Here is a 25,808-nt window from a genome sequence, read left to right on the forward strand (position 1 = left end):
AGTCTGTCAAGACTCATCGAGGGGAGGTCCCCCCCTGAGAAACACAAAGTCTATCATACCACTCTTTAAACTCACTGACTGTTCTCGCTCCCACCACTCCATCAGGCAATGCATTCCACGGCTCAACCACCCTCCACACAAAGAAACCACTCCTTACCCTCTTGCTCACAGTTTCCTTTCGTAACTTCCAGGGATGGCCTCTTGTCATCACTCCTTCCCGCTGATCAACCAAGCGAAAGAACTCCCCAGTGTCAACCCTGTAACCACCTCTCAACAGTTTAAAAGTCTCAATCATATCGCCTCTCCTTCTTCTATCCACCAAACTCTGCGGTCCACATTCTCTCAGCCGATCCTCATAACTATCCTTGTACCGTCCTGAAACCATCTTTGTATCCTTTCCACAGTTAATTTATCCCCTTCAAATCCTGGGGACAAAATCTGAGAACAATAGTCCAAGTGTGGTCTGATCAGATACTTATACAACGGAATGATAACCCTCTTATCTCTGCAGGTCAGTGTCCTTCTCATAATAGCAGCAATCCTCTGTGTTACCTTCACCACCTTTGCAATATGTCCCCTAAACTTCAGGTTTCTATCAATCATCAACCCCAGATCTCTTGTCTCCCCTACTTCCTCCAGTATAACTCCTCCTATGGAGTATGCAGCATCCCATCGATGTTTCCCAAACCTCAAGACCTTACATTTTGCTGCATTAAACTGAAACCCCCATTCATTTGCCCATCTATCTAGCTTATTTAAATCCTCTTGCAGGGCTACCACATCTGCACTATTACTAATAATCCTTCCCAGCTTCGCATCATCCGCAAACAACTGAATATCCCCCCTGCAATCCACTGGCTATGTCATTGATATAAAGGTTAAACAATATAGGTCCTAGTACTGAGCTCTGTGGGACCCCACTTGTAACCCTCTGCCTCCTGGAAACTGCTCCACCATACACAACTCTCTGATACCTATCAGACAGCCAATCCTGAATCCAGTTGACCAATCTGACATCCAGACCCATGTGCTGCAACTTAAATATCAGCTTATCATGTGGCACCCTGTCAAATGCCTTCGTTAAATCCAAGAAAATGGCAGTATATGCCTTTCCCTCATCTAATGTTCTTGTAACTTTATTATAAAAGGTTAGCATATTGCTAAAACAAGAGCGTCCTTTCACAAATCCATGTTGATTCTCACAGATAACATTACCCTCATCTGCCCAATGCTGTATACGGTCCCTCAATACTTTCTCCAAGATCTTAACAACTACTGATGACACACAGACTGGCCTATAATTAGACACTTCCAGTCTGTTACCACCCTTATGCAATGGCACTATCTTACCTTCCTTCCATTCCCTGGGCACCTTTGCCAAAGCCAGACTTTCATTGAAAAGCCACGTTAAAGGTACTATCAATTCCCTAGCACATTTTCTCAAAACTCGTGGCAAAATACCATCCAGTCCCACAGCTTTACTGACATCCAGAGTACTCAGTATCTGAAACACACTCTTCTCCTGTACCTTTAAATCTCAAACCAACCCTATCCCTCTGGCATTAAAACTGACTCCTCTAGGATGAAATACTACAATAAAGTGTTCATTGAACAATTCCACTCTGTCCTCTGCATCAGTCACTCTATTCCCATTTTTATCCCACAATATCATTCTTCCACAGTCATTTCTCCTCCTACTGGCCACATAGCTAAAAAATTCCCTAGGATTTTCTTTGGATCTTAGGGCCAATCTCATCTCATATTCCAGTTTCGCTTTCCTTACCACACTAGTCACTCTTCTGGCCTGTGTCTTATATTCCTCATGCATCTCTTCATCTGTCTCCTTATATCTCTTCCATAGCCTCTTTTTCGCATGCAATTCCTGTTTAATATTGTTTGTCATCCACTTTACTCCAAATTGCGTCCTCTTCTTCACTCGTGGTATACAACTTACCATTGCTGATAACAAATATTCTTTCACAATTTCCCATGCACTGGTGATATCCCGGCCTTCCAATTCCTCCTTCCATGAAACTTCCCGAAGTTGAAGTCTAAGACTATTATAATCACCTGCCTTATAATTCCACATAAGTTCCCGTCTCTTTGATACTCCTGCATGTCTATTCATTTTGCAAGTCAACACCATATGGTCACTCTCTCCAACTGGTGGGAGAGACATCAACTCAGTTATTATCAACTCTTCTGATGCTATAACCAAATCCAAAATTTTTGAACCTCTTGTTCCCTCTGTTACATGTTGCCTAAGACATTTGTCCCTCAAGAATTCTAGAAATTCCATTCCCCTATTGCTACATGCATCTTCCTCTCTCCAATTTATACTACTGAAGTTAAAATCTCCCATAACAATCATTCTTCTTGCACTTGCCAAACTTAGCTGTCTAAACATCTCCTGGTCCCCATCCTCTGTGCTCCTGGGTCTGTAGCAACACCCCACTAAATATCCTGTCTTGCCTACCTCTACCTCACACCATACTCTCTCAAAATCATTTGTCTCACTTCCTTCCAAATTCTCCACTCTTAGAGGACATAGGTCATCACTTATCATAAGCAGCACCCCACCACCACGCTTTCCCCTCCTATCCTGACGAAAAATGCTATACCCAGCGACTTCTATTCCTGTTGTTATATCCCCTTCTGTCAACCACGTCTCAGTGATCGCAATAATTTTTGGCCAGGCTGATGCTATCTGCGCCACCAATTCCTCTCCCTTATTCCAGATACTCCTGGCATTAGTATACAGCTTATAAATGCCATTGTTTCTATACCCAGCATTATCCCTTCTAGACTCCACTGGGCTCAGTGTTACCTGACATTGTCTCCCTTCTCTAAAGTATCCATTCCCACAAGAGGCCACCCCTGCTATCATCCTCCCTGGGACACACTGACTCGTTCAGAACAGCAATCTCTCCAGATGCCTACATCCTTCCTCATTCAAATGTAAACGGTCTCTCGCATACAACTGCTCTCTTTCCTCAAACGCACTCCAAGCATCCACATATACCAGTCCTCTCTTGTCACACATTCTCGCTATTATGCCATTCAATATCACCGCTCTTCTGCTCAGCTCATCATTATCATACCTAGGCAACACATACAAAGTATTTGCTAAAACAATTAGGTAAATAGTCTCTGAATGTAATTGCATATTTGCACTAACATTTGTCTCTATGTTTTTGTGTGCATTTGTTTTTTTTTATCTAATGAGTAATACTAGAAAAACCAATAGGCATGATGAGAAAAAGGGAGAATAATAATCGTAGTACTACTATTACTTACTGTCTTTCCGTTTGCAAGTGTGTCCATCTAATTCTCGTTCATAATAAGTTTCATTGCATTTGCAGTAATATGAACCAGGAGTATTAAAGCAATACTGAGCACAAACTCCAGGTGTTGTTCGGCATTCATCAACATCCTCACATGCTTTTCCATCATTCATCAACTTGTATCCTTCATTGCATTCACAATAAAAACCAGTTAGAGTATTTACACATTTATGACCACATTGATTAGTTTCTACTTTAGCACATTCATCGATATTACAGTGGGGTGGTTCATCTGATTCATCATCACAATCAATCTGCTTATTGCAGACCCTTTCATATGGAATACATTGTCCATTCTTGCAACGGAACTGAGCACCAGAACATGTAGGAGTTTCAGTTGCACAGTCTTTAACAAGCTCATCGCTACCATCACCACAGTCATCTTCTCCATCACAGTGATATGTAGTGCGAATACACTTGGCATTACGACAGGAAAACTCATCTGCAGAGCATGTTCGGAAACCTGCAGAATTACAAAAGATACATTTGCAGATAAAGTAAGGACAGTATAGTTTATTACATAAAAATTTGAAAAAATGATGCTCTTTAAGTTATAAGATTTTTAATGAATAATGAGGCTTTTCACAGTAATAATAATAATCCATTTTAAATTAATTCATAGTCTATATACCAAAGACATCAAGAAATAATAACATTTCTGAAGGTTATGTTAATGAAGGAGTGACCTTCATTAACATAAACCTCATTATTCTGCAAAATTATTTAATATTGCAGACTCTTTCATATAGCAACGTGTCTTTCTTGCAATGGGAATGAGCACCACAATATGGACTTTTAGCTTTCCTTGAAAATTAAAATATCTTGAATAATTGTGGAACGAAGATGTATTCTTTGAATACATCTTCGCTCCAAATTTTTGTGCAACTTTTGAGTGCAGAAATTTGCATTTGTAAACCTGAAACTTTAAAATAAAGGTCCTGATTCTTACTTTGTTTATTTTCAAAAATTAAAGCAGTGCAGCATTATATAACAGAAAGATTTTAGAATCTTATTTCATTACATTTTAAAATATGTAATTCTGAATTAAGATACATTAAGGAAAATATGATGTGCATTTTTTAACAACAAATAGTAAAAGCTTCGAGGAGAAATATCGGTTTAAATCAGAACTATGAAGATACACTTAACAAATGATCACTGGGCATCTTTAATCTGGTATGGATGCTTAGATATAGATTATTCACTCATGTTGATGTTTAGAGTAGAAAATACATCTAGAGAAAATAATTAACTATTTATTTAGCTAATTAAATTATTATGGCAACATTTCACTTTGATCACCAAGGCATCTTCAAGGCACAAAGAAATACATATGTATAGGCTTAAGTGCTGTGAGGACATCATGTTGGAGGCTTAATGGATTGTATACAGCACTCAGAAAGGATTAAAACAGAATTTAATTCTTCCAATATTTCGACTCAGTCAATGAGACATCTTCAGGGATTACAAAAAAAACTAATGTAACATAAATACAAATAACAAACAATACTAAGCCCAACCACGTGGGTGACACTAAAGTCCTATCTAGGTGGAGCGCCCTCTAAGGGCGGTTGTAGGTGGCCTGGAATGTAAAGTGGGACATCTGGTGATAAGCATTTCCCAAATCTTAGAAAGCTTAATGCAACCATATTTGTTAGGATTTGGTTGATTCCTGAGAGCTGCTGCTGATTCTAAGAATAGTCTCTCTCTTTTGAATTTGCTGTGGTGGAGCATGGTGGTTTTTTTTCATGAGATCCTGTGGGTTGTATCCAAGACAAGGTCAGCCAGGCCTGACTGACCATAGTCATGGTTGCAGATGTATGACTTATGTTCCTCCAGGCAGAGTGTAGCTGATCTGCTGTCTGTCCAAAGTATGCCAATTTACAGGAACAGGGTACTTTATAGACTCCAGATACTGAGAAATACATTAACATGTGCATGCAGGCACACCAAATGAAAGGCAAACACAGACTGAGTGTTAAAAGGCACATCATCCTATCTGGCATCCCCTAAGGGCAGAGATGGAATCTTGCTGAAGGTCTCAAAATGATTGTTTCCTAGATTTTTGGTAAAGTGAGGTCGCCAAATCTGTTAAGATTTAGACAATGTTGTAACACTATGATAGACTGCAGAAACAGTCTCTCCGATTAATATGTGCTTCTGTATAAAAGGGCAATTTTTCCAAATTGGATCTGGTGATCTGTATCCATGGTCTGCTACTCCAGAATAGCTGCAGTACTGATAATGGACAGAGTTTTCTATGTTCCATTCATATTTTTTAGCAAACAGATTTTTGCTGTTCTTCCAGATTTTTTGTCTAAAGTAAGTTAGTTTGCAGGAGAAAGAGATGTTGTATACACTAGGATGATGTCACTCAATGTTTCTTTAACTGTGTTCTTATATTAGATATAGTTTCAGGAAAAAAAAAAAAAAAAAAAAAAAACTGGAGTGATGGGGGAAATACTAATCTTTATTAAATTGAGTTATTTCGGGAACAGATATGTTACTTCATTATTTGCAATATTATATATATCATAATGCTATGTATCATGTTTTCTTAATTAAAATATTTCACAGGTAACAGTTTATTGTCATAATTTCTTTCTAATAACTTTTTATAAAAAATTTCATAGGGATATGAAATTATATATATAAATGTGTGAAAAGTTTTTTACCTTGGGGATAATATATATTAAGGATACCAACGAAGTTTGTGCATGAACGTAGTTCAAGTCTAAAGGCAGTGCAACACCAGGGCAACTTGTTATAAAGGTGGGTACATTCAGGTGCAAATTTAACTGTTTTGCTTACTTGGGAGAAGGAGTAAAAAAACCAAGTATATAAAATTACTTGGTATCCTTAATATATATTATCCCAGGTAAAAAAACTTTTCGCATCTTTATCTCATCAAGAGTTTCTTATTCAAAGTAAAACAGTATACATCTCTTAGTGAGATGTGTTTTACATTATGGGAAATACTAAGAATAGTGATCAGAGCTTTACAACGAGTTGCCCTGGTGCTGCACTAGCTTTAGACTTGAACTATGTTCAGGCACAAACTTAACTGTTTTGCTTACTTGGGAGAAGGAGTAAAAAAAACCAAGTTTATAAAATTACTTGGTATCCTTAATATATATATATATATATATATATATATACATACACGAAGGTGGTCTGCTGAAAAGTTTTCAGCCTCGAACATAGATGGCAACAGAACCGAAACTATCAAACTTTTTAAAAGTAACAGGCATTATTATACATAAAATATTTAAATACAATTACGTACAAAAACACACATGAATAAGAATCTACAATACAGTAGCTAAACCTACCATACTTTATGGCAGTGAGTATGGAGAATAAAAAAAGCAGATGAAAGAAGAACAGAATTCAATCAGCCGAAATGAAATTTCTGCACAGAAAGAGTCACAATAATGGACAAAATTAAAAGTAACAAAATCAGAAATAAACTTGGAATTACAAACTCCCTAAATGAAATAGTTAATTGTATACACTAGGATAATTTAACTCAATGTTTTTTTAACTGTGCTCTAAAGAAATTTGTCAGAATGAATAGAAACAGAATACCTAAACAAATTTTAAATTACCACCCAAAAGGTGTCCGATGCAGAGTAAGACCCTTAAAAAGATGGAATTGAGTCTGGAACAGGCACTTGGCCTATAAGCCTGGAAAGGAAGAAGAAAAAGAAGAAGGTACATCTGTCATAAGCATTCATGTGAAATTGCAAGTCATTCTATCAAGTAGTTTGTTTTATACAGCCTGAAGCAAAAGTGTTCTCTGTATCACTTGAAATGGATAAAATTGATATCGCGTGGCTATAAAATTCTTTGTAAAAGAAGGTTTAAATCCAAAAGAAATTCATTAAACGTTCATAAACGTTTATGGGCACTCCTCTCCTTTGTTTTCGACAATTAAGAAATGGGCTGCCGAGTTTAAACATGGGCGAACCAGCCTTGAAGATGATCCATGTGAAGGACACCCAAAAAAGTATAACAACACCAGAAATCATTGATCAAGTGCACGATATGCTATTGGATAACCGGCGATTCAAAAAGCATGAAACTGCTGAGATTATAGGCATTTCAAAAGAATGTGTAGGATATATTTTGAATATTCGCTTGCTCACAGTATATCAAAAACACGCTAGCATGAAAATCTCTGAAGAGTGCTTGGAGCATATTAACAAGAATAAAACTGATTTTGTGCATCAATTTATTACTATGGATGAGACTTGGAGCACCATTACACACCCAAATCCAAACAGCAGTTAAAACAGTGGACAGAAGCCGCTTGTTCAGTACCAAAGAACACAAAGTGTCGGTCCCATTAGCAGGAAAGGTCATGGCATCATGTTTTGGGAAGCTAAAGGCATTTTGTTTGTTAATTATCTTGAAAAGGGTAAAACAATAACTGGGGAATATTATTCCGATCTTTTAACCAGACTAGACGAAAAAATTTGTGAGAAAAGACCCGATTTGCAGAAGAAAAAATCATCTTTCATCAGGACAATGCACCTGCCCACAAAAGTGTTTTGGCAATGGGAAAATTAAGGGATATGCACTATGAATTGCTGGAGCATCCACCCTTTTCTCAAGATTTGGCTCCCTGTGACTTTCATCTCTTCCCAAAACTAAAACTCTTCCTCGCTGGTCAGCATTTTTCTTCTAATCAAGAGGTGATTGCAGTTGTAGAGGGGTATTTTGCAGATCTTATTGAGAATCACTACAGGGACAGGATAATGGAACTGGAGCATCGCTGGAATAAATGTATTAGTCTTAAGGGAGATTACGTTGAAAAATAAAAATAATTTTGAAATTATAAATTTTTTTTCATTGTTAAGCCAAGAACCTTTCAGACCACCCTCATAAATTTATGTATGGTTAAGCAATCTCAAAGAGTTTAATAAAACATTATCTAGATCAGGGATGTCCGATCTTAGGTAATCCAAGGTTCGCATTAAAAAAAATTATCTGAAGGCCGCATCCAATGCATATCTAGTCATTTAGTGAACAACAGCGAAATTTCTGCACAGGAAAGCTAAAATGAACAACATTAACTGCGCACTAATTGCATGCTCACATTCTGCGTGAGTGCCCGGAGCATGCACGTTACAACAAAACAGTGTGAGAATGCTTCTTTGACACATCTAATATTTGAAAAACACGTGGGTATATAGTGATGTAAAAAAACACTGAATAAAATAACCAATATTGAATAGTGATAGAATTAAAATATCTAATATGCATTCGGTTCAAATTCTTGTTTTATTTTTTCACTCGTGAAAATTAAAACCCACAGGCAGGCAGCATGCACCCCATGTTTTGGACAGCCCTGATCTAGATGATGGAGAAGATTTTTTGTGAGCAGATAAGGATAACTAATTTTTGGTATAGCTTTAATTAGGTATGTATGTTATACCATGACTATTTTTTTTTTTTTTTTGAGATGCCTTGGATGTAGGGAACGATAATGGATTTTTTGGGGAAGGGGAGAGGGGAGCTGGGTTTGGATGATGAGGAGTTGATTTATGAAGGAGAAGTGAGTGGCTAATAAAGAGACTCGGATGTGATTGATTTCCTGGAAAGGCTGGTGTGGTCAAAGCACAAGGTTCTAGGAGAAAACTCTCCCTTTTATACATAATATAAATCAGAGAAAGACTATTTCTAGAATCTGCAATGGTGCTACAACATTAATCTTAATAAATTCAGCTGCCTCATTTTATCAGAAATCTGAGAGTCCATCATATTAAGACCTTCAGCAAGATTCCATCACTGCACCCATAGAGAGTGCTAGTTAGGAATGTAGGATACTGACTTTCATACTCAGTTTGCATTTGCTTTCCATTTGGTGCACCTGCATGATGTGCTTAGTGTATTTTTCTTATGTTTAAGAGAGTGTGTTGGTGACAAGGCAAAATTTGCATGATCATTTATTTACCTAAATAAATCTCATTAGTTAATTATTATCTTTATATGTGTTTTTTCCTCAAAATATCAAAATCCCTGCATGCAAGAAAATGCAAAAGTTAATGAAAAAATTAATAACACTATTAGCTGCAAAGCAGTGCTCAACTTTGAATATTAGACTAAGTACATTCAGTACTATCTTCATCAAAAAATGGAGAAGTAGCCACCGAACCTGAGGCCTTACCACTGTTAAGACATATTTCCATTACCTCAGCATTAGGTCCATTTAATTTCTCAGATCATTCTGTATCCCTTTTCTTCTCAACAAGTGGTCAAAAAAAGTATATTAAACATATAGTTGGAGAGATTATACTGGATGACAATTTTCATTAGTATTATTATTATTCTCTCAGGGGACCCTGTAGCCCCTAGAGAGCATATCCCCTCGGTGGCGGATAGGGGAGCCCACCATGTGTGTGTGTGTGTGTGTGTGTGTGTGTGTGTGTGTGTATATATATATATATATATGGTGGGGTGGTCCGAATATACTGAATAAGGACTCGTGGACCAACAGGGCCATAATGGGCAATCATCTTGATTGTAAGGGAAGCGGCACTCCCATGGACCCCTAGCTGGATCTATCCTCTCCTTCTTCTACTTTGAGGAAGATCCACTTACTTTAATCTTTCCTATAAGGCCTTATCAGCCAACTCTTCTTACTTTATGACCCTTATGCTATTAGAGTACTCGAGGGCCATGGGGTCATTTCATTTCTGGCCTTACAAACTATGCCCTCTCTATAAACCTTACTATATTTCTTCTATAATCTACTCTTTTCCCTTCAATATACCCTATTCCTCCTATGGGTTTAAATTCGGAAGAAGGCTAGTTCAGAAGCCTTAAGGTAGCAGCCCTATCACTGAACTATTCCATCGTAAGGCTAGTTCCCTGACATGGAGAACATGTACTTGTAAGCTGACAGAAAAAGATAATCGGATTGAATCTATGGGAAACGACCCTGGAATAGAAAAGGGAAAACGAAAATGGAAACGACAAAATATAATACACATAGCGAACTGGAATGTAAGAGGAATAGCATATAAAGAAATAGAATTAGACCAGTTATTAAATGAAAGAAATTTTAAAATAGCAGTAATCACTGAAACAAAAAAGAAATTAAAAGGAACTATGAGAACTGAAAATTTTAATGTGATATACAGTGGAGTCGACAGAGACCAAAGAGCACAAGCAGGAGTCATGATTTGGATTCATAACTCCCTTTCAAAACAGTTAAAACATTATAAATTATGGAATGAAAGAATAATAGAAGCTAGAATAAAAATAGATAGAGGCTATTTAACAATAATTGGTTTATATGCCTCAGAAGAAGGAAGAGAACAGGATAATATTGATTTTTATAATCAGCTACAAAACATATATAATAAAATAAATAAAAATGATTACATAATTTTAGCAGGAGACTTAAATGCAAGAATTGGAAACACGAAAATTAATAATAATATAGGAATACATGGAGAACACACCCTACACAGAAATGGTAAAAAATTGATTGACTTTGTAGTTTATAATAACCTAAAAATAATGAATTCCTTCTATAAACATAAAGACATATATAAATATACTTGGGCAGCAAGAGGATGGAAATCAATATTAGATTACTTCATATTAAATGAAAAGACATCAAAATTATCACTAGATGTTAGAGTTCACAGAGGATATGAAATAAGCAGTGACCACTTCCTTGTCAAAATAAAATTAAGATTACCACCTAAATGGCTACAAGTAACAAGAACAGAAATAAAAATTGAAACATTTGTTTATAAAACTAGACTATTGAATGACACAAATGTACAATGGCTATATGAACAAAGAATTAACCAATATCTAGATAAAATAAAATAAAGTAAAGAAAAAAATTCAATAAAAGAAAAAAACTGAAGATCTGGGATGATACAATCAAAGAAATAATCAAAAAGAAAAAAGAAGCCTATCACAAATGGTTAAGCAGTAAAAGATTAGAAGATGAAATAGAATATAAAAGAATAAGAGCCATAGCTAAAAGAGAAGTCAGAAAAAGACATAGAGAATCATGGAATAAATTTGTTTCTAATTCAGAATATGATTTATATAAAATAAGACCCAATGTATATAAGATTTTGAAACACCTAAATGCAGATACCAAAGAAAACATAAAATTAAACACTGAACTGAAATTAGAAGAATTTCTAAATTACTACACAGAACTGTGGACAGACAAACATATTAAAAAAGACAACTGGCAAACAATTAACGAAAATGAAAAGGAAATAACTGAAGAAGAATTAGAAATCAGCCTGAAAGAAACAAGAAACGGAAAATCACCTGAAGAAGATAAGCTACGTTCAGAACTATATAAATATGCAGGAACAAGATTCAAAGAAAGACTCCTATTATTTTTAAATAAAATTTACTCAACTGGTATCCCCCCAATAGAATGGAAAAAAGCAATTGTGATTCCTATCTTTAAGAAAGGTAATAGAGATGACCCTAAAAACTATAGAGGTATCAGTATACTAAATTCCTGTTACAAAATATATACCAGAATCTTAAATAACAAACTAATGAAATATTCCGAAAACTTTATTCTAGAGGTACAGAATGGATTTAGAAAAGGACGATCATGTATAGACTCAGCCTTTTGCCTAAAATTAATAATAGAGAAAAGAAGAGAATATAATTTAGAAACACATATTGCATTTATTGACTTTGAAAAAGCATTTGACAAAGTCAAAAGAAACATATTATTTAACATATTAAAAGAAAGACAAATACCAAATAATATCCTAAAAGCTGTCACAAATATATATGAAAATAATCAAATACAAATAAGATTAAATCACGAGCTATCATATACGAGAGAGATAAACCAAGGGGTCCGACAGGGATGTCCCCTCTCAGCAACTCTTTTTAATATCTACTTAAATGAAATAATAATAAAATGGAGTAAAAATTTACATCAAGGAATTAAACTTCACCTACAGTTAACTTAAACACTCTCCTCTTTGCAGACGACCAAATAATAATTACAAATTCTGAAGATAACTTACAGAAAGCTATTTTAAATCTAAATGAGATATCCAAAGATTATGGTATGATAATATCAACGGAAAAATCAAAAACTATGGCCTTTAAAGGACAAGATCCAGCAAGAACTAAAATAGTAATAGATAACAAGATTTTAGAACAGGTGAATTCATTTAACTACCTAGGATGTATGATCACATATGAAAATGAAAAAGATATAAACGTAAAAATTGCAAAATATTTAAAAATAACAGGTGTAATTAACTCTATATTTAAACCAAACCCAGTTCAAAAACAAACCAGGCTAAAAGTATACAATACATTAGCCTTACCGGTCTTAATGTATGGAAGCGAAATCTGGACAATAAAACAAAAAGACAAACAAAGATTAACAACAGCAGAAATGAAGTTTATGAGAAAAACTGCAAAGTATACCCTATTTGATCACAAAAGAAATGAAGATATTATGAAAGAATTAAACCAAGAACCAGTAATAGAAAAAATAAAAAAATATAAACATAAATGGATGGAACACGTTCAAAGAATGAAAACAGAAAGATTACCAAAACAAGCCTTAAAGTACAAGCCATTAGGAAAAAGAAAACCAGGACGACTTCTTAAACGATTCAACGATGACTTCTAAGGCCGGAACAGGCCATGCTAGGCCTAAATCCTTGATACATATGATGATGATGATGATGATTATTATTACTGTTACTACTACTATTAACGCCACACCTTCATGGAGTCAAAAGATTAATCATGGGAGGTACACATTACATGCACAACACCCATCAAATGGTGCTTTAAACTCAGTGTATCCTCATTCACCACAATGTCAAGCAATGCATTCTACACTCACACTAAATGTCCTCCATTCAAAGAACTTGTTCCTTAATGTTAGACAGCATTCAAAAATATCCCCCCATTCTACCCCTACCCCCCCTTCCACCATTCTATGGAAAATTTCTTCCACATTAACCACAACCTTTTACCAACTTAAATCTCAATCCTATCCCCTCTCTTCCTCCTATTCACAAGGCTTTGCAAACTGCATTCCCTCAATCTGTCTTCATATCCCATTTCCCAAAGACAAATAAGACCAATTACCTTTTAGTCAGCATTCACTTGACCCTGTTCAATATATATATATATATATATATATATATATATATATATATATATATATATATATATATATATCCATGTGAGGCCTGATATGGATTTATTGTGGCATATTAAAGTTCTCCACATCATTAGTATAATCTGATGTGATTACTTCACAATGTGCAATGTAACCTCTGACCTACAGATCCTTGTTCACCACCACTCTAAGGTATCTCTTGTCTCCTGAACTTCCTCCAAAATTTCCCCACCAAGTGTATACTTAGCATCCCATTACTGCTTACTAAATTTCAGAATTTTACACTTTGCAACACAACCAACAGTTCCATACTGCTGCCCTGCCCACTCATACAATCTGTTCACGTCCTTCTGTAAGGCCATAACATATGCTTGATTGCTCATCGCTCTTCCCAGATTTGCATAATCTGCAAACAGTTATATATCACCAGTTCAACCCATCACAATATCATTAATATACAAACTAAATAACAATAGTCCCAAAACATACAACCTGAGGGACACCACTAGTGACCTTCCTCTTCAAGGATAATGCACCCTCGCTCCCCATTCACAACTTGCTGATATCTATCTGAGAGCCAGTTGCCTATCCAACTCACTAATCTATCATCCAATCCCATTTGCTTCAGTTTAGTTTCCAACTGATGGTGGTGTGGTAATTTATCAAGTCTTTGAAAAATATGATGTAAGATCACCACCCTGCTTAAAGGAAGACTGAAGTAGTTTGAAAAAGTATCCTCACTGCAGAAAGTTCCTGTATCATCTAAGCCTTAGCTATTCACAATATTACTAGTTACAAGTTTAGGATTGCCAAGAAAAAATATTTAAATATAAGTTAAGTTAAGGGGATATTTAATCCCACATTATTTCAAAGCCGAATAAGAAACTCTAAGATAGAAATCATCAAAGAGTTTCATGCCGAATATAGCAAGCTCTAAAAGTTCGGCGAGTCCAAGCATAAGCAAACACCTGGGTAGCACAATAACGGGCAACTCGCAGTAAAGGTGGATAAAGCTAGGATCACTATTCTTAGTATTAACCCTAATGTAAAACTCATCCCCTAGGAGATGTATATTGTTTTACATTAAGGGAGATAGGTCACTATCTCCCTTAATGTAAAACAGACCAGACTACATAGACCACATAGACCTTTATTTCATTAATTTATTTGTGCACCTCTTTAACAACTTGTACTGTAAAGTATTAAAGCTATTATCACTACAATCTTGGTATTTATTGATCTACCTACTCACTGATGAGACCTCAATAAAGGTTGAAATCAGTCTGGGTAGTGATCTATCTCCCTTAATGTAAAACAACGTACATCTCCCAGGGGATGAGTTTTACATTAGGGTTAATACTAAGAATAGTGATCCTAGCTTTATCCACCTTTACGAGTTGTCCAGTATTGTACTACCCAGGTGTTTGCTTAAGCTTGGACTCACTGAACTTTTGTAGCTTGCTATATTCGGCATGAAACTCTTTGATGATTTCTATCTTAGAATTTCTGATTCGGCTTTGAAATAATGTGGGATTAAAAATCCCCTTAATTTAAATAATTTTTACATCGCCAAAATGAAGCCTTTTGGCTCTTTATTTCATTAATTTATCTGTGCATCTCTTTAACAACTCGTACTGTAAAGTATTAAAGCTATTATCACTACAATCTTGGTATTTATTGGTTTACCTACTCACTGATGAGACCTCAATGAAGGTTGAAACTGGTCTGGGTAGTGACCTATCTCCCTTAATGTAAAACAACATACATCTCCTAGGGGATGAGTTTTACATTAGGGTTAATACTAAGAATAGCGATCCTAGGCTTTATCCACCTTTACTACGAATTTCCTGGTATTGTACTACCAAGGTGTTTGCTTACGCTTGGACTCGCCGAACTTTTATAGCTGCTATATTCAGTATGAAACTCTTTGATGATTTCTATCTTAGAGTTTCTTATTCGGCTTTGAAATAATGTGGAATTAAATATCCCCTTAATTTAAATAATTTTTACATCACCGAAGTGAACCCTTTTGGCTCTTTATTTCATTAATTTATTTAAATATTAAAAAAAAATGTTCTGATGTCCAAAGCTATTTAAGCACTCTGTTCTCCCATTCTGAAAGACTTTTTTTTTTCAAATGAATATTTTAGACAAGAACAATGTACATATGTAACATTATAATATCATATATAGACACATGAACTATAGAGAATCAAAGGCTATATTGGCTACTATACATATATTGGGTATTACGCATCACATACATTTTCCAATAGGACCAATATATTAAGTTATTAAATTATGGTTCATGAACCAACCAGTTTTATCAATACTTTTTTAACATCCTCAGGGTATATACATAACTCAATTAAAAAAAAAAAAAAACTCAGCACTACAATGGAAAACGAAGATATAATCCTGAGCAATAGTGTTGCATAGGTGTAACAGGTAGGTATTGCCAAGAAAAATTGGGCTGTCAAACCAGATTGAGCAACTTTAATAACTGAATTCACCAGCACAATAAAAAAATAATGAAACCTCGCTGACTTGCTTCTCTAGAGCTACCTTAACAGAATATCATTCCCTCTGGGTATGATGCTACCTGACTGCTATTTCACAAATAGAAGAATTTAATAAGGAAAAACCTTCCAAACTATAGATAACAACACAACCAATCTATCAAACCATAACCTCAATGAGTTCAAAATAGACATTTTCAATATAGGTCTAACTTTGCTTTGCCATCCACCCTACAGAAAATATTTTAATTTCAGAGCCAAAACAAAACTAAAAACATGACAGTTATAACCTTAGCTATCAAATAAATTAAAAAACAACCCTAAAATATCCATCAGCAAAGATAAAAAAAGGCAATAAAACTGAAATTATAAACACTTATAATTATTACAGCAAAACTCAAGCCATAAATAATTCCTCCTCATATAAACATTTAAAGAAATCTTTTGAGGTGAGCAATTTTGAATGTAGAATGTTTATTTCGAGTTCCTCAAAAATAGGAACTTGAAATAAGCCCTCTATATTCAAAACTATATATTGTTTTATTGAATTTTACAGAATTATTGAATATGGTGTATTTATTTTAATATTTTTAGACATAAAAATGGTGCAAAAACCCATCAGAACAACAGAGTATGCCAAAATGGACAAATGTACGTGGGCTGTTCAATAAGTAATAAGACTAATTTTACTGTGGCGAAACCACTCATCACAATATTAATTTCTGTGGAATAAAGAAATGTTGCTGTCTGTATTAACAAAAGAGGTTGATAGATGGCGTATACGGGCTGATGTGCCAGAGTGTCACGTGACTAAACGCAAGTGCTCATTGGCGTGCCTACGAGGCGCGACCAGTCTTCGAAATGGAAGCGTCCTTGGGACAGCGTTATGCAATTAAATTTTGTGTGCGTTTACAAAAATCGGCATCGGACACTTTTAACATGATACGCGAAGCTTTCCACGATGAAGCAATGTTGAGGGCAAGTGTTTTTCGCTGGCATAAAACTTTTAAGGAAGGAAGGCAAAATGTGGAAGATCTTGCACGTGAGGGAAGACCTTCAATGTCCATCACAGAGACAACAATCAACACAGCAGCGATTATCATCAAGCACGTCAAAAGGAAGCATCCATTGCTGAAGAATGGCTTCTTATTGCACCACGATAATGCAAGGCCACATATTGCCATTATGTAGTGGACGTTTTGCAGAAGAACAACACAGATATCCTACCACACCCTCCATACAGTCCTGATCTTGCACTGTGCGATTTCTGGCTGTTTCCTCAGCTCAAGAAACCACTAAGAGGCCACCATTTCAAAAGCAACAAAGCATGTGTAAAAGCTGCGGAGGCGGTTTTGAAAGAACTCTCAAAAAACAGACTCTCACATGTGTTTAAGAAGTGGACGCAATGTTGGGACAAATGCATCGAGTCTCACGGTAGTTACTTCGAAAAAGACCATGTAAATGATGACGATTAAAGGTAATCTCTTTTCTGTATAAATATAGTCTTATTACTTATTGAACAGCCTACATAGATAATATCAATGTTGATATGAAGATAATTTGACACATGAAATTTTCAGATTAAAACAAATTATTAGATACAATTTGGAAAATTATGGAGACAACTATCGTGTTTGAGTAAAACTTTAGTTTAATATAAACTAAGATCCACTTTTTTCCACCAGAAAATTGTGGCCAATAATTGTTGTAATGGTTGGTGAGTAACTTTAACAAATTATGTAGATTGTAGTGTAGCTTGTTTTCTGTATACAGTGCATATGCTCCAGAAGATGACCTTGGTATAAAGGTCTAAACGTCGAAAGTGGATCTTAGTTTATATTAAACTAAAGTTTTACTCAAACACGGTAGTTGTCTCCATAATTTTCCAAAATGTATTCAAATCACTGTGTAAGCCTAAAAGAAAGGATTCAAATTATTAGACAATTATTAGACAATCGAACCAGAAGTTAGAAAAAGTTGAGGAAAAAAATAATTTGGGGAAAAAAATACACATAATGATAACAGACTGCAAAGTACAGAAGTTGGTAAGATATCAGAACAACAACAATAATAATATGGTAAGTCAATTCTAATGTAAGAAAAAGAAATCATGTGATATGTTGATTTGCTCAAGTAAATTTGATCTTGAAGTCACCACTTCAGACTTTCTGGAAGTAAAAATAAAAAATGTGACAAATGCAATTAAGAAACTGAAAAGAAAAGTAAAATAGATAGTAGCACTCACAAGAAAAAATAATTTAAGTAGTGATGAATAGAGTATGACAGAGTATATGAAAGGGTTGCTGGAAGAAGTGAGACAGAAGAGTGAGAGAAGACAATTATTAGTATATGAAGGAGATAATATAATACTGAGTTTTTGGATGTCTAAAGCAAGTTTGACAGCAGAAAACTTGTATAAGAGGAATAACATTCACTTGACTAGATTTATAATCAAGAACCTGGAGAAATTATTTATTCGAGTGAAACCTAACTGAGAATCAGAGGAAGTAGATCATGGGAGGAATGATGAGAATGTATATATAAGTTCAGCCAAGATATGCAAATATGATAATAATATGAATGTCAATGAATATGGTTATGAATCTGGTGAAAGTGTAGTTCTGTATGTTTTAGGTTCACTATTAAGTGTGTGTGTATGTGGTAGTGGTGGTGGTGGGAGGGGGGGGGGCACAAGAAGAGAAAGGTTGAACAAATGGACTAAGCCAACTGCTGATATAAGTACCAACTTTCTTTACATCCCCCACCAATGACTCTGACTGCTACTCATTCCTTCCAAGCAAAACCTCAGCTATGCATTTTGTTACACCAACTGGAAAATGACTCAAACTCTTTCATTCAGTATACATCAATGACAACAGAATCTCAACAGAGAGCTACATAAGCATTCACTGATCACTCCTTTACCATACTTTCCTCACACTCACATTCAATTAATTATCGATAATTATTAATTAGCAATTAGCAATACTTACTCTCTGATAATACTTACTGCAATTTTTTGGTTCATCTGACCCATCTCCACAATCATTATCATGATCACAAACCCAATCTTTATTAATGCAGCGATTATTAGTACACTGAAACTGATCTGCCTCGCATGGTTCTGGAGCAGGACAGTTGTGTAAAGTATTATTCTCATCAGCACCATCCACACAGTCAGGATCTCCATCACACACCCAACGTTTTGGAATACAGGAAGCTCGACCCCATTGCTTATTCTGAGGGCAAGTGAATTCCTTATCTGAATCACACTCACGTGTTTCTAAATAATTTAAGAAAAGTACACAGACATATAAATGATTTGGAATAAAACAAAATAACTTATAGAGTAGAATGCTTAGTTAGAACGGGTAGTACTAAGCATTGGTTCAGTAAAAGAAAAACTCTGTCGAACAAAGAAATGTAAATTATTTAACATTCTTTAGTTTTAATATAGAAACAAGTATGGAAATAATGTAACACAACATTTCAAATCATTTTGCATAATTTTAACACTAAAAATGGTCATATGAAAACAAAAAGCAAGGTGACTTCAAATTTTTCTCAAGTTCCCACCAAACTTAGTTTTACAGATGTTAGTTTCATTCTTAACTGTTTTGCTGCAATTAGAAGAGTTTTGTCTCTTCTAACAACTCCTTTACATACTCCCTCACAGAATACTTCTTGCCTCTCAAATCACTTGTATCAACCAAGACCCGCCACGTCGCTGAAGCATGTGGCGGGCAATTTGAGCGGAGGTAGGGAAAAGTGTTTTTTTAAACGGTGTATAGTGTGAATTCTTTTGTGAATTGTGCTGCATTTTTTTCTCAGTAACACAAGTGTTATTTAGTGGTTCTGCTTTTGGAGTTTCATTGTTACGGAGTTTTGTTGGGTTATCGAGAAGCCCAGGTCACAGTCAGCAGCATTGTGGTAGAAGAGAAGATAAGTTTTCGCTATCTAGTATAGTTGATTATAGCGTTCATATATATTTTTTGGCAATTAGTTTAGTAGTTACGTACTTGGCAGTAAGGAATGATGGTGGACGCAACAGCAATCATAAATGGCGTGTCACCGAGTCCTCTGCCATTTAAGAACTCTATTATATGTAATATAATAAAGGACTTTGTGGCACAGTGATTGAAGCATGTATGCTTCTCAGGAGTTGGATATGTGGCAGGTGAGAGAAGGGGGAGTGCGTATATGTGCAAAATGCAGACAGTGGGAGGAAATTAATGAATTGGATATATCGATAACCGACCTTGTTGCTTCAGGGATGGGAAATGAATGTCGGGAGACGAGTAGTGTGATACCTGTTTTATAGCAGGTGACGAGCGAAGTATGAATGAGAAAATAAGAGTCAGGAGCATGGAAGGCTTGAATGACTGTGAAGTTTATGGAGATGGTTTTGATTGGTAAAAGAATGACAAGTAAGAGTGACTAACTTGCAGAAAAGGATAGATGAGCTGAAAGAGGAGGTGGAATGTCTTGTGAATGAGATGAGAAGTATGAAAGATGAGATTAGGAGAATGAAAGAGATGTATGCAAGGCGAATCAGAGTAGGAGTGAGAGAAAGTTTTGGGAATGATAGAGGAGGAGAGTATAGAAGCAGTAAGAGAGAGGGGTTTGGGAATGATAGAATAGGGGAGTATAGAAACAGTAGGACAGGGAATAAGAGAGAGAGGTATGGCAATGATAGAAGAGGAGAGAGAGGTATGGGAATGATAGAAGAGAAGGAAGGAGAGAGAGAGAGAGAGAGAGAGGTATGGGAATGATAGAAGAGGAGAGAATAGGATAAGTGGAAGAGAGGGAATGAGAAAGAGTTATGGGAATAATAGAAGAGGAGAGAATGGAAACAGTAGGAGAGAGGAAATGGTAATAGGTGTAATGTACGGTGACTCAATTATCCGTGGTGTGCAAGATAGGATGCGTGAGGAGTGTTTGCCTGGAGGAATAATAGAAAGTGTGGCTATGGCAATTAAGAGGAGTGAAAGGGTGGATAAGATGATTATGATGGTAGGAAAAAATGACTTGAGAGGTAATGTAAATTGGGCAGCTAGAGATATGAGATTCTTGCTTGAGGTAGTACAAAAGAAGACGCAGAGAAGAAAGATAGTGTGCGTTTTGCCTAGATATGATTGTGATGAGCTGAGCAGAAGAGCAGTCATATTGAATAACATAATAGCTAGAATTTGTCAGAAGAGAGGATTGGAATATGCGGATGCTTGGACAGTGTTTGAGGACAAAGAGGAATTATATGTGAGAGACCGCTTGCATTTGAAAGCGGAAGGACATAGGCATTTGGAGAGATTGCTGTTCTGAACGAGTCAGTGTGTCAATGCAGGGAAACTAGAATGCCCAAGATGGATGGAAGCAGGAAAGGATACTTGGGAGAAGGGGGGGGCAACATCAGGTAGCAGTCAGCCAAGTGGAGTCTAGAGTGGATAATGCTGGGTATAGAAATAGTGGCATTTTTATGCTTTATACTAATGCCAGGAGTATTCGGAATAAAGGAGAGGAATTGGTGGTGCTGATAGCATCAGCCTGGCCAGAGATTACTGGGCTCACTGAAGACATGGTTGACAGAAGAGGATATAATAACAGGAATAGAAGTAGCAGGGTATAGCATTTTTCGGCAGGATAGAAAGGGAAAGTGTGGTGTGGAGTACTGCTTATGATAAGTGACGACCTATGTCCTCTAAGAATGGAGACTTTGGAAGGCAGTGACACTAATGATTTTGAAAGCATATGGTGTGAGGTAGAGGTGGGCAAGACAGGATATTTAGTGGGGTGTTGCTACTGACCCAGGAGTACAGAGGGTGGGGACCAGGAAATGTTTAGACAGCAGTTGAGTTTGGCAAGTGCAAGAAAAATGATTGTTATGGGAGATTTTAACTACAGCATTATAAATTGGGGAGAGGAAGATGCATGTAGCAATAAGGGAATGGAATTTCTAGAATTCTTGAGGGACAAATATCTTAGGCAACATGTAATAGAGGGAACAAGAGGTTCAAGAGTTTTGGATTTGGTCATAGCATCAGAAGAGCTGATAATAAGTGAGATGACATCTCTCCCACCAGTTGGAGAGAGTGACCATATGGTTTTGACTTGGAAAATGAATAGACATGCAGGAGTATCAAAGAGACAGGAATATATGTGGAATTATAAAGCAGGTGATTACAATAGTCTTACACATCAACTTCGGGAAGTTTCATGGAGGGAGGAATTAGAAGGCCAGGATACCATTAGTGCTTGAGCAATTGTGAAGGAATATTTGTTAGCAGCAATAGCAAGCTGTATTCCACAAGTGAAGAAGAGGGCACAATTTGGTGTTAAAGTGGACGACAAACAATATTAAACAGGAGCTGCATGTGAAAAAGAGGCTATGGAAGAGATATAAAGTGACAGGTGAAGAGCAGATGCATGAAGAATATAAGACACAGGCAAGGAGAGTGACTAGTATGATAAGGAAGGCAAAACTGGAATATGAGAAGAGATTGGCCCTAAGATCCAAAGAAAATCCTAGGGAATTTTTTAGATATGCGGCCAGTAGGATTAGAAACGATTGTGGAAGAATGACATTGTGGGATAAAATAGGAATAGAGTAACTGATGCAGAGGACATAGTGGAATTGTTTAATGAACACTTTATTGGTGTATTTCATCCTAGAGGAGTCAGTTTTAATACTAGAAGGATAGGGCAGGTTCGAGGTTTAGAGGTGCAGGAGGAGAATGTGTTCCAAATACTGAGTACTCTGGATGTCAGTAAAGCTGTGGAACTGGATGGTATTTCACCACAAGTTTTGAGAGAATGTGCTAAGGAACTGACAGCTCCTTTGACCTCGCTTTTCAATGAAAGTCTGGCTACAGGAAGGGTGCCCAGAGTGCCATTGTATAAGAGAAGTAGCAGACTGGAAGTGTAATTATAGGCCAGTTTGTGTGTCATCAGCAGTTGTTAAGATCTTGGAGAAATTAGTTAGGGACCGTATACAACATTGGAAGGTGAAGGTAATGTTATCTGAGAGAGTCAACATGGATTTGTATAGGGGTGTTCTTGTTTTAGTAATATGCTAGCCTTTTAAAGTTACAAGAGCAGAAGAGGAGGAAAAGGCATATACTGCCATTTTCTTGGATTTAGCGAAGGCATTTGACAGGGTGCCACATGATAAGCTGATATTTATGTTGCAGCACATGGGTTTGGATGTCAAGTTGGTCAACTGGATTCAGGATTGGCTGTCCGATAGGTATCAGAGAGTTGTGTATGGTGGAGCAGTTTCAAGGAGGCAGAGGGGTTACAAGTGGGGTTCCACAGAGGTCGGTACTGGGACCTATATTGTTTAACCTTTATATCAATGACATTGTCAGTGGATTGCAGGGGGATGTTCAGTTGTTTCCAAATGATGTGAAGCTGGGAAGGGTTATTAGTAATAGTGCAGATGTGGTAGTCATGCAAGAGGATTTGAATAAGCTAGACAGATGGACAAATGAATGGGGGGTGTCATTTTAATGCAGCAAAATGTAAGGTCTTGAGGTTTGGGACCACATCAATGGGATGCTGCATACTCTATTGGAGGAGATAAACTGGAGGAAGTAGGGGAGACAAGATATCTTTGGTTGATGATTGATAGAAACCTGAAATTCAAGGGACATATCGCAATGATGAAGGTAACACAAACGATTGCGGCAATAATGAGAAGGATGCTGACCTGCAGAGATAAAACAGTTTTCATTCTGTTGTATAAGACCCTGATCAGACCACACTTAGACTATTGTTCTCAGATTTGGTCCCCAGGATTTGAAGGGGATAAATTAACTGTGGAAAGGGTACAGAGGCGGATAACAAAGACAGTTTCAGGACTGTACAATGTTAGTTACGACTTAGGGAAATGTGGACTGCAGAGTTTGGTGGATAGAAGAAGGAGAGGTGATATGATTGAGACTTTTAAACTTTTGAGAGGTGGTTACAGGGTTGATACTGGGGAGTTCTTTCACTTTGTTGAACAGCAGGAAGGAGTGATGACAAGGGGCCATCAGTGAAAGTTACGAAAGGAAACTGTGAGCAAAGAGTGAGGAGTGGGTTCTTTGCATGATAGAGTGGTGAGAGTGAGAATGGTCAATGAGTTTAAGGAGTGGTATGATAGACTTTGTGTTTCCTGGGAGGGACCTCCCACGTTGAGTCTTGATAGACTTGTGTGTTTCCGTGATGAGTCTTTTGACTCCTTGGAGGCCTAAGTAATAATAATAATAATAATAATAATAATAACAATAATAATAATTTCCTTCAACTTACCTTTTTGCATCCGGATGGCATGGCTTAATATCATGAATTTTTGCACCCGGAAAACATTTTTTCACACTTTCGTTAAGTATTCCCCTGATCATTGAGTCTCTGTACATATTTTTTTCCTTAACTTGTTTTTCTTGTTTGTTTGTTTGGTCTTTATTATTCCTTCAGACTGTCTGCTTCTTTCTCTTTTCAACCCTGCTAATATCTTGCCACTTCTGCAATTTTTCAATTTTGTGCTTTGTCCTATGAAGGATAAGATGCAAATACACAATTTTTTTATTAATGTCCATTTTATTCTCCAATATTTCCATGGCCACACATTCAACATCAATAACATCATTTTCCTTCTTACTGTTGGTACTGTCCACTCTATGAATATTTGATGCATTCTCGTCACCTAAGAGACACTCATTTTTGAAATACTTAATACACCCTCTCTCTTCAATTTCCTTCCACATATCCTTTAATTTTCTCAATGAATACATTTCACACACACTGCGCTGAATAAAATCCCGCAAATTCAAATTGCATGCCAATGCGATCTTTGCTGCCATTGTTTGTCCATTCATTAGTGCCATGCCATGCCAACAATATTGTGTTTAAACAAAAAAATACAATGTTTACTTACAAACTAACTAGTTCAGTCAATCCCACACTCATTTAAAACAAAAACTATAAATATTCTCAAATAAAATAAGATAGATGGTTCTATTCTATCATTGCCTACCAAAAAAGCCATCCTCCCAGCTTCTCACTTATACCCAAATTTTTGTGCAGCTGGTCTTGGCAAATGCTTCTCAACTATTCCAAACACTAAACACTTAATGTCCCATTTGACCTTTTAGCAGGAGATGAAAAGAATCTTATATTTTGGATCGAATTTGGCATCCAAATTGGGTACTAAAAAACCTCCTGGTCCCAGGGATGTCTATTATTGTTATGAAGGTTTGGTGCAAGTAATTCCCATCCTATGATGCTTTTTTCTTCTTCTTTACACTGTTATTCTACTGTTATCTATCACAGAGCCTGAGAATTACACTATGTACAATCCATTTCTAAGAAGGATGACAAATCTTGACAATCAAACTACTACCCAATTTCTCTCAACTTAGCTCTCTCTAAAATAAAGGGAAAAAAACCCAATACTCAACATCTATGATACCATGAAGGCACTCAAGTTTTTTGTGGATATAGATGTCTGTGATTATCTTTCGGTTGAGAAGAATCCACCATCCCACTTATTGGAGCCTGAGCTTGAAAAAGTTACATTTGATCTGTAGAGCAGGATGTCTAGACTATGTAAAAAATCAAAATTAATAAAAAAATATACAAAAATAAATTATTGGCAATATGTATTCTGTCAATATCAGTCATTAGTTCAGTAGGGGGATCTGATTACTTACATCATCCATCTTTGGAAAAATATGGTGAAAAGCATAGTAAATCTCAAGTGGTTGCTTTTGATATCTCCAAGACTTTTCAATAGGTTTAGTATAAAGCTCTATT

The 25,808-nt window shown here is 36.3% G+C and overlaps 1 protein-coding gene across 1 annotated transcript in view; it reads right to left on the minus strand.

Moving 5' to 3' along the window:
* mgl (low-density lipoprotein receptor-related protein megalin) overlaps positions 1-25,808 on the minus strand; it is an 890,817-nt gene that overhangs the window by 288,503 nt on the left and 576,506 nt on the right. Inside the window, exons 53-54 of the mRNA XM_090412774.1 lie at positions 19,030-19,302; positions 3,298-3,807 (exon numbers count right to left, since the gene is read on the minus strand). Coding sequence (XP_090268900.1) covers positions 3,298-3,807; positions 19,030-19,302 — 783 coding nt within the window. The remainder of the gene's footprint in view (positions 1-3,297; positions 3,808-19,029; positions 19,303-25,808) is intronic.

The sequence above is a fragment of the Typopeltis vanoorti genome, chromosome 23 (genome assembly GCF_054136105.1).
Source record: "Typopeltis vanoorti isolate ZY-2024b chromosome 23, IOZ_Tvanoo_1.0, whole genome shotgun sequence".
Taxonomy (NCBI): domain Eukaryota; kingdom Metazoa; phylum Arthropoda; class Arachnida; order Uropygi; family Thelyphonidae; genus Typopeltis; species Typopeltis vanoorti.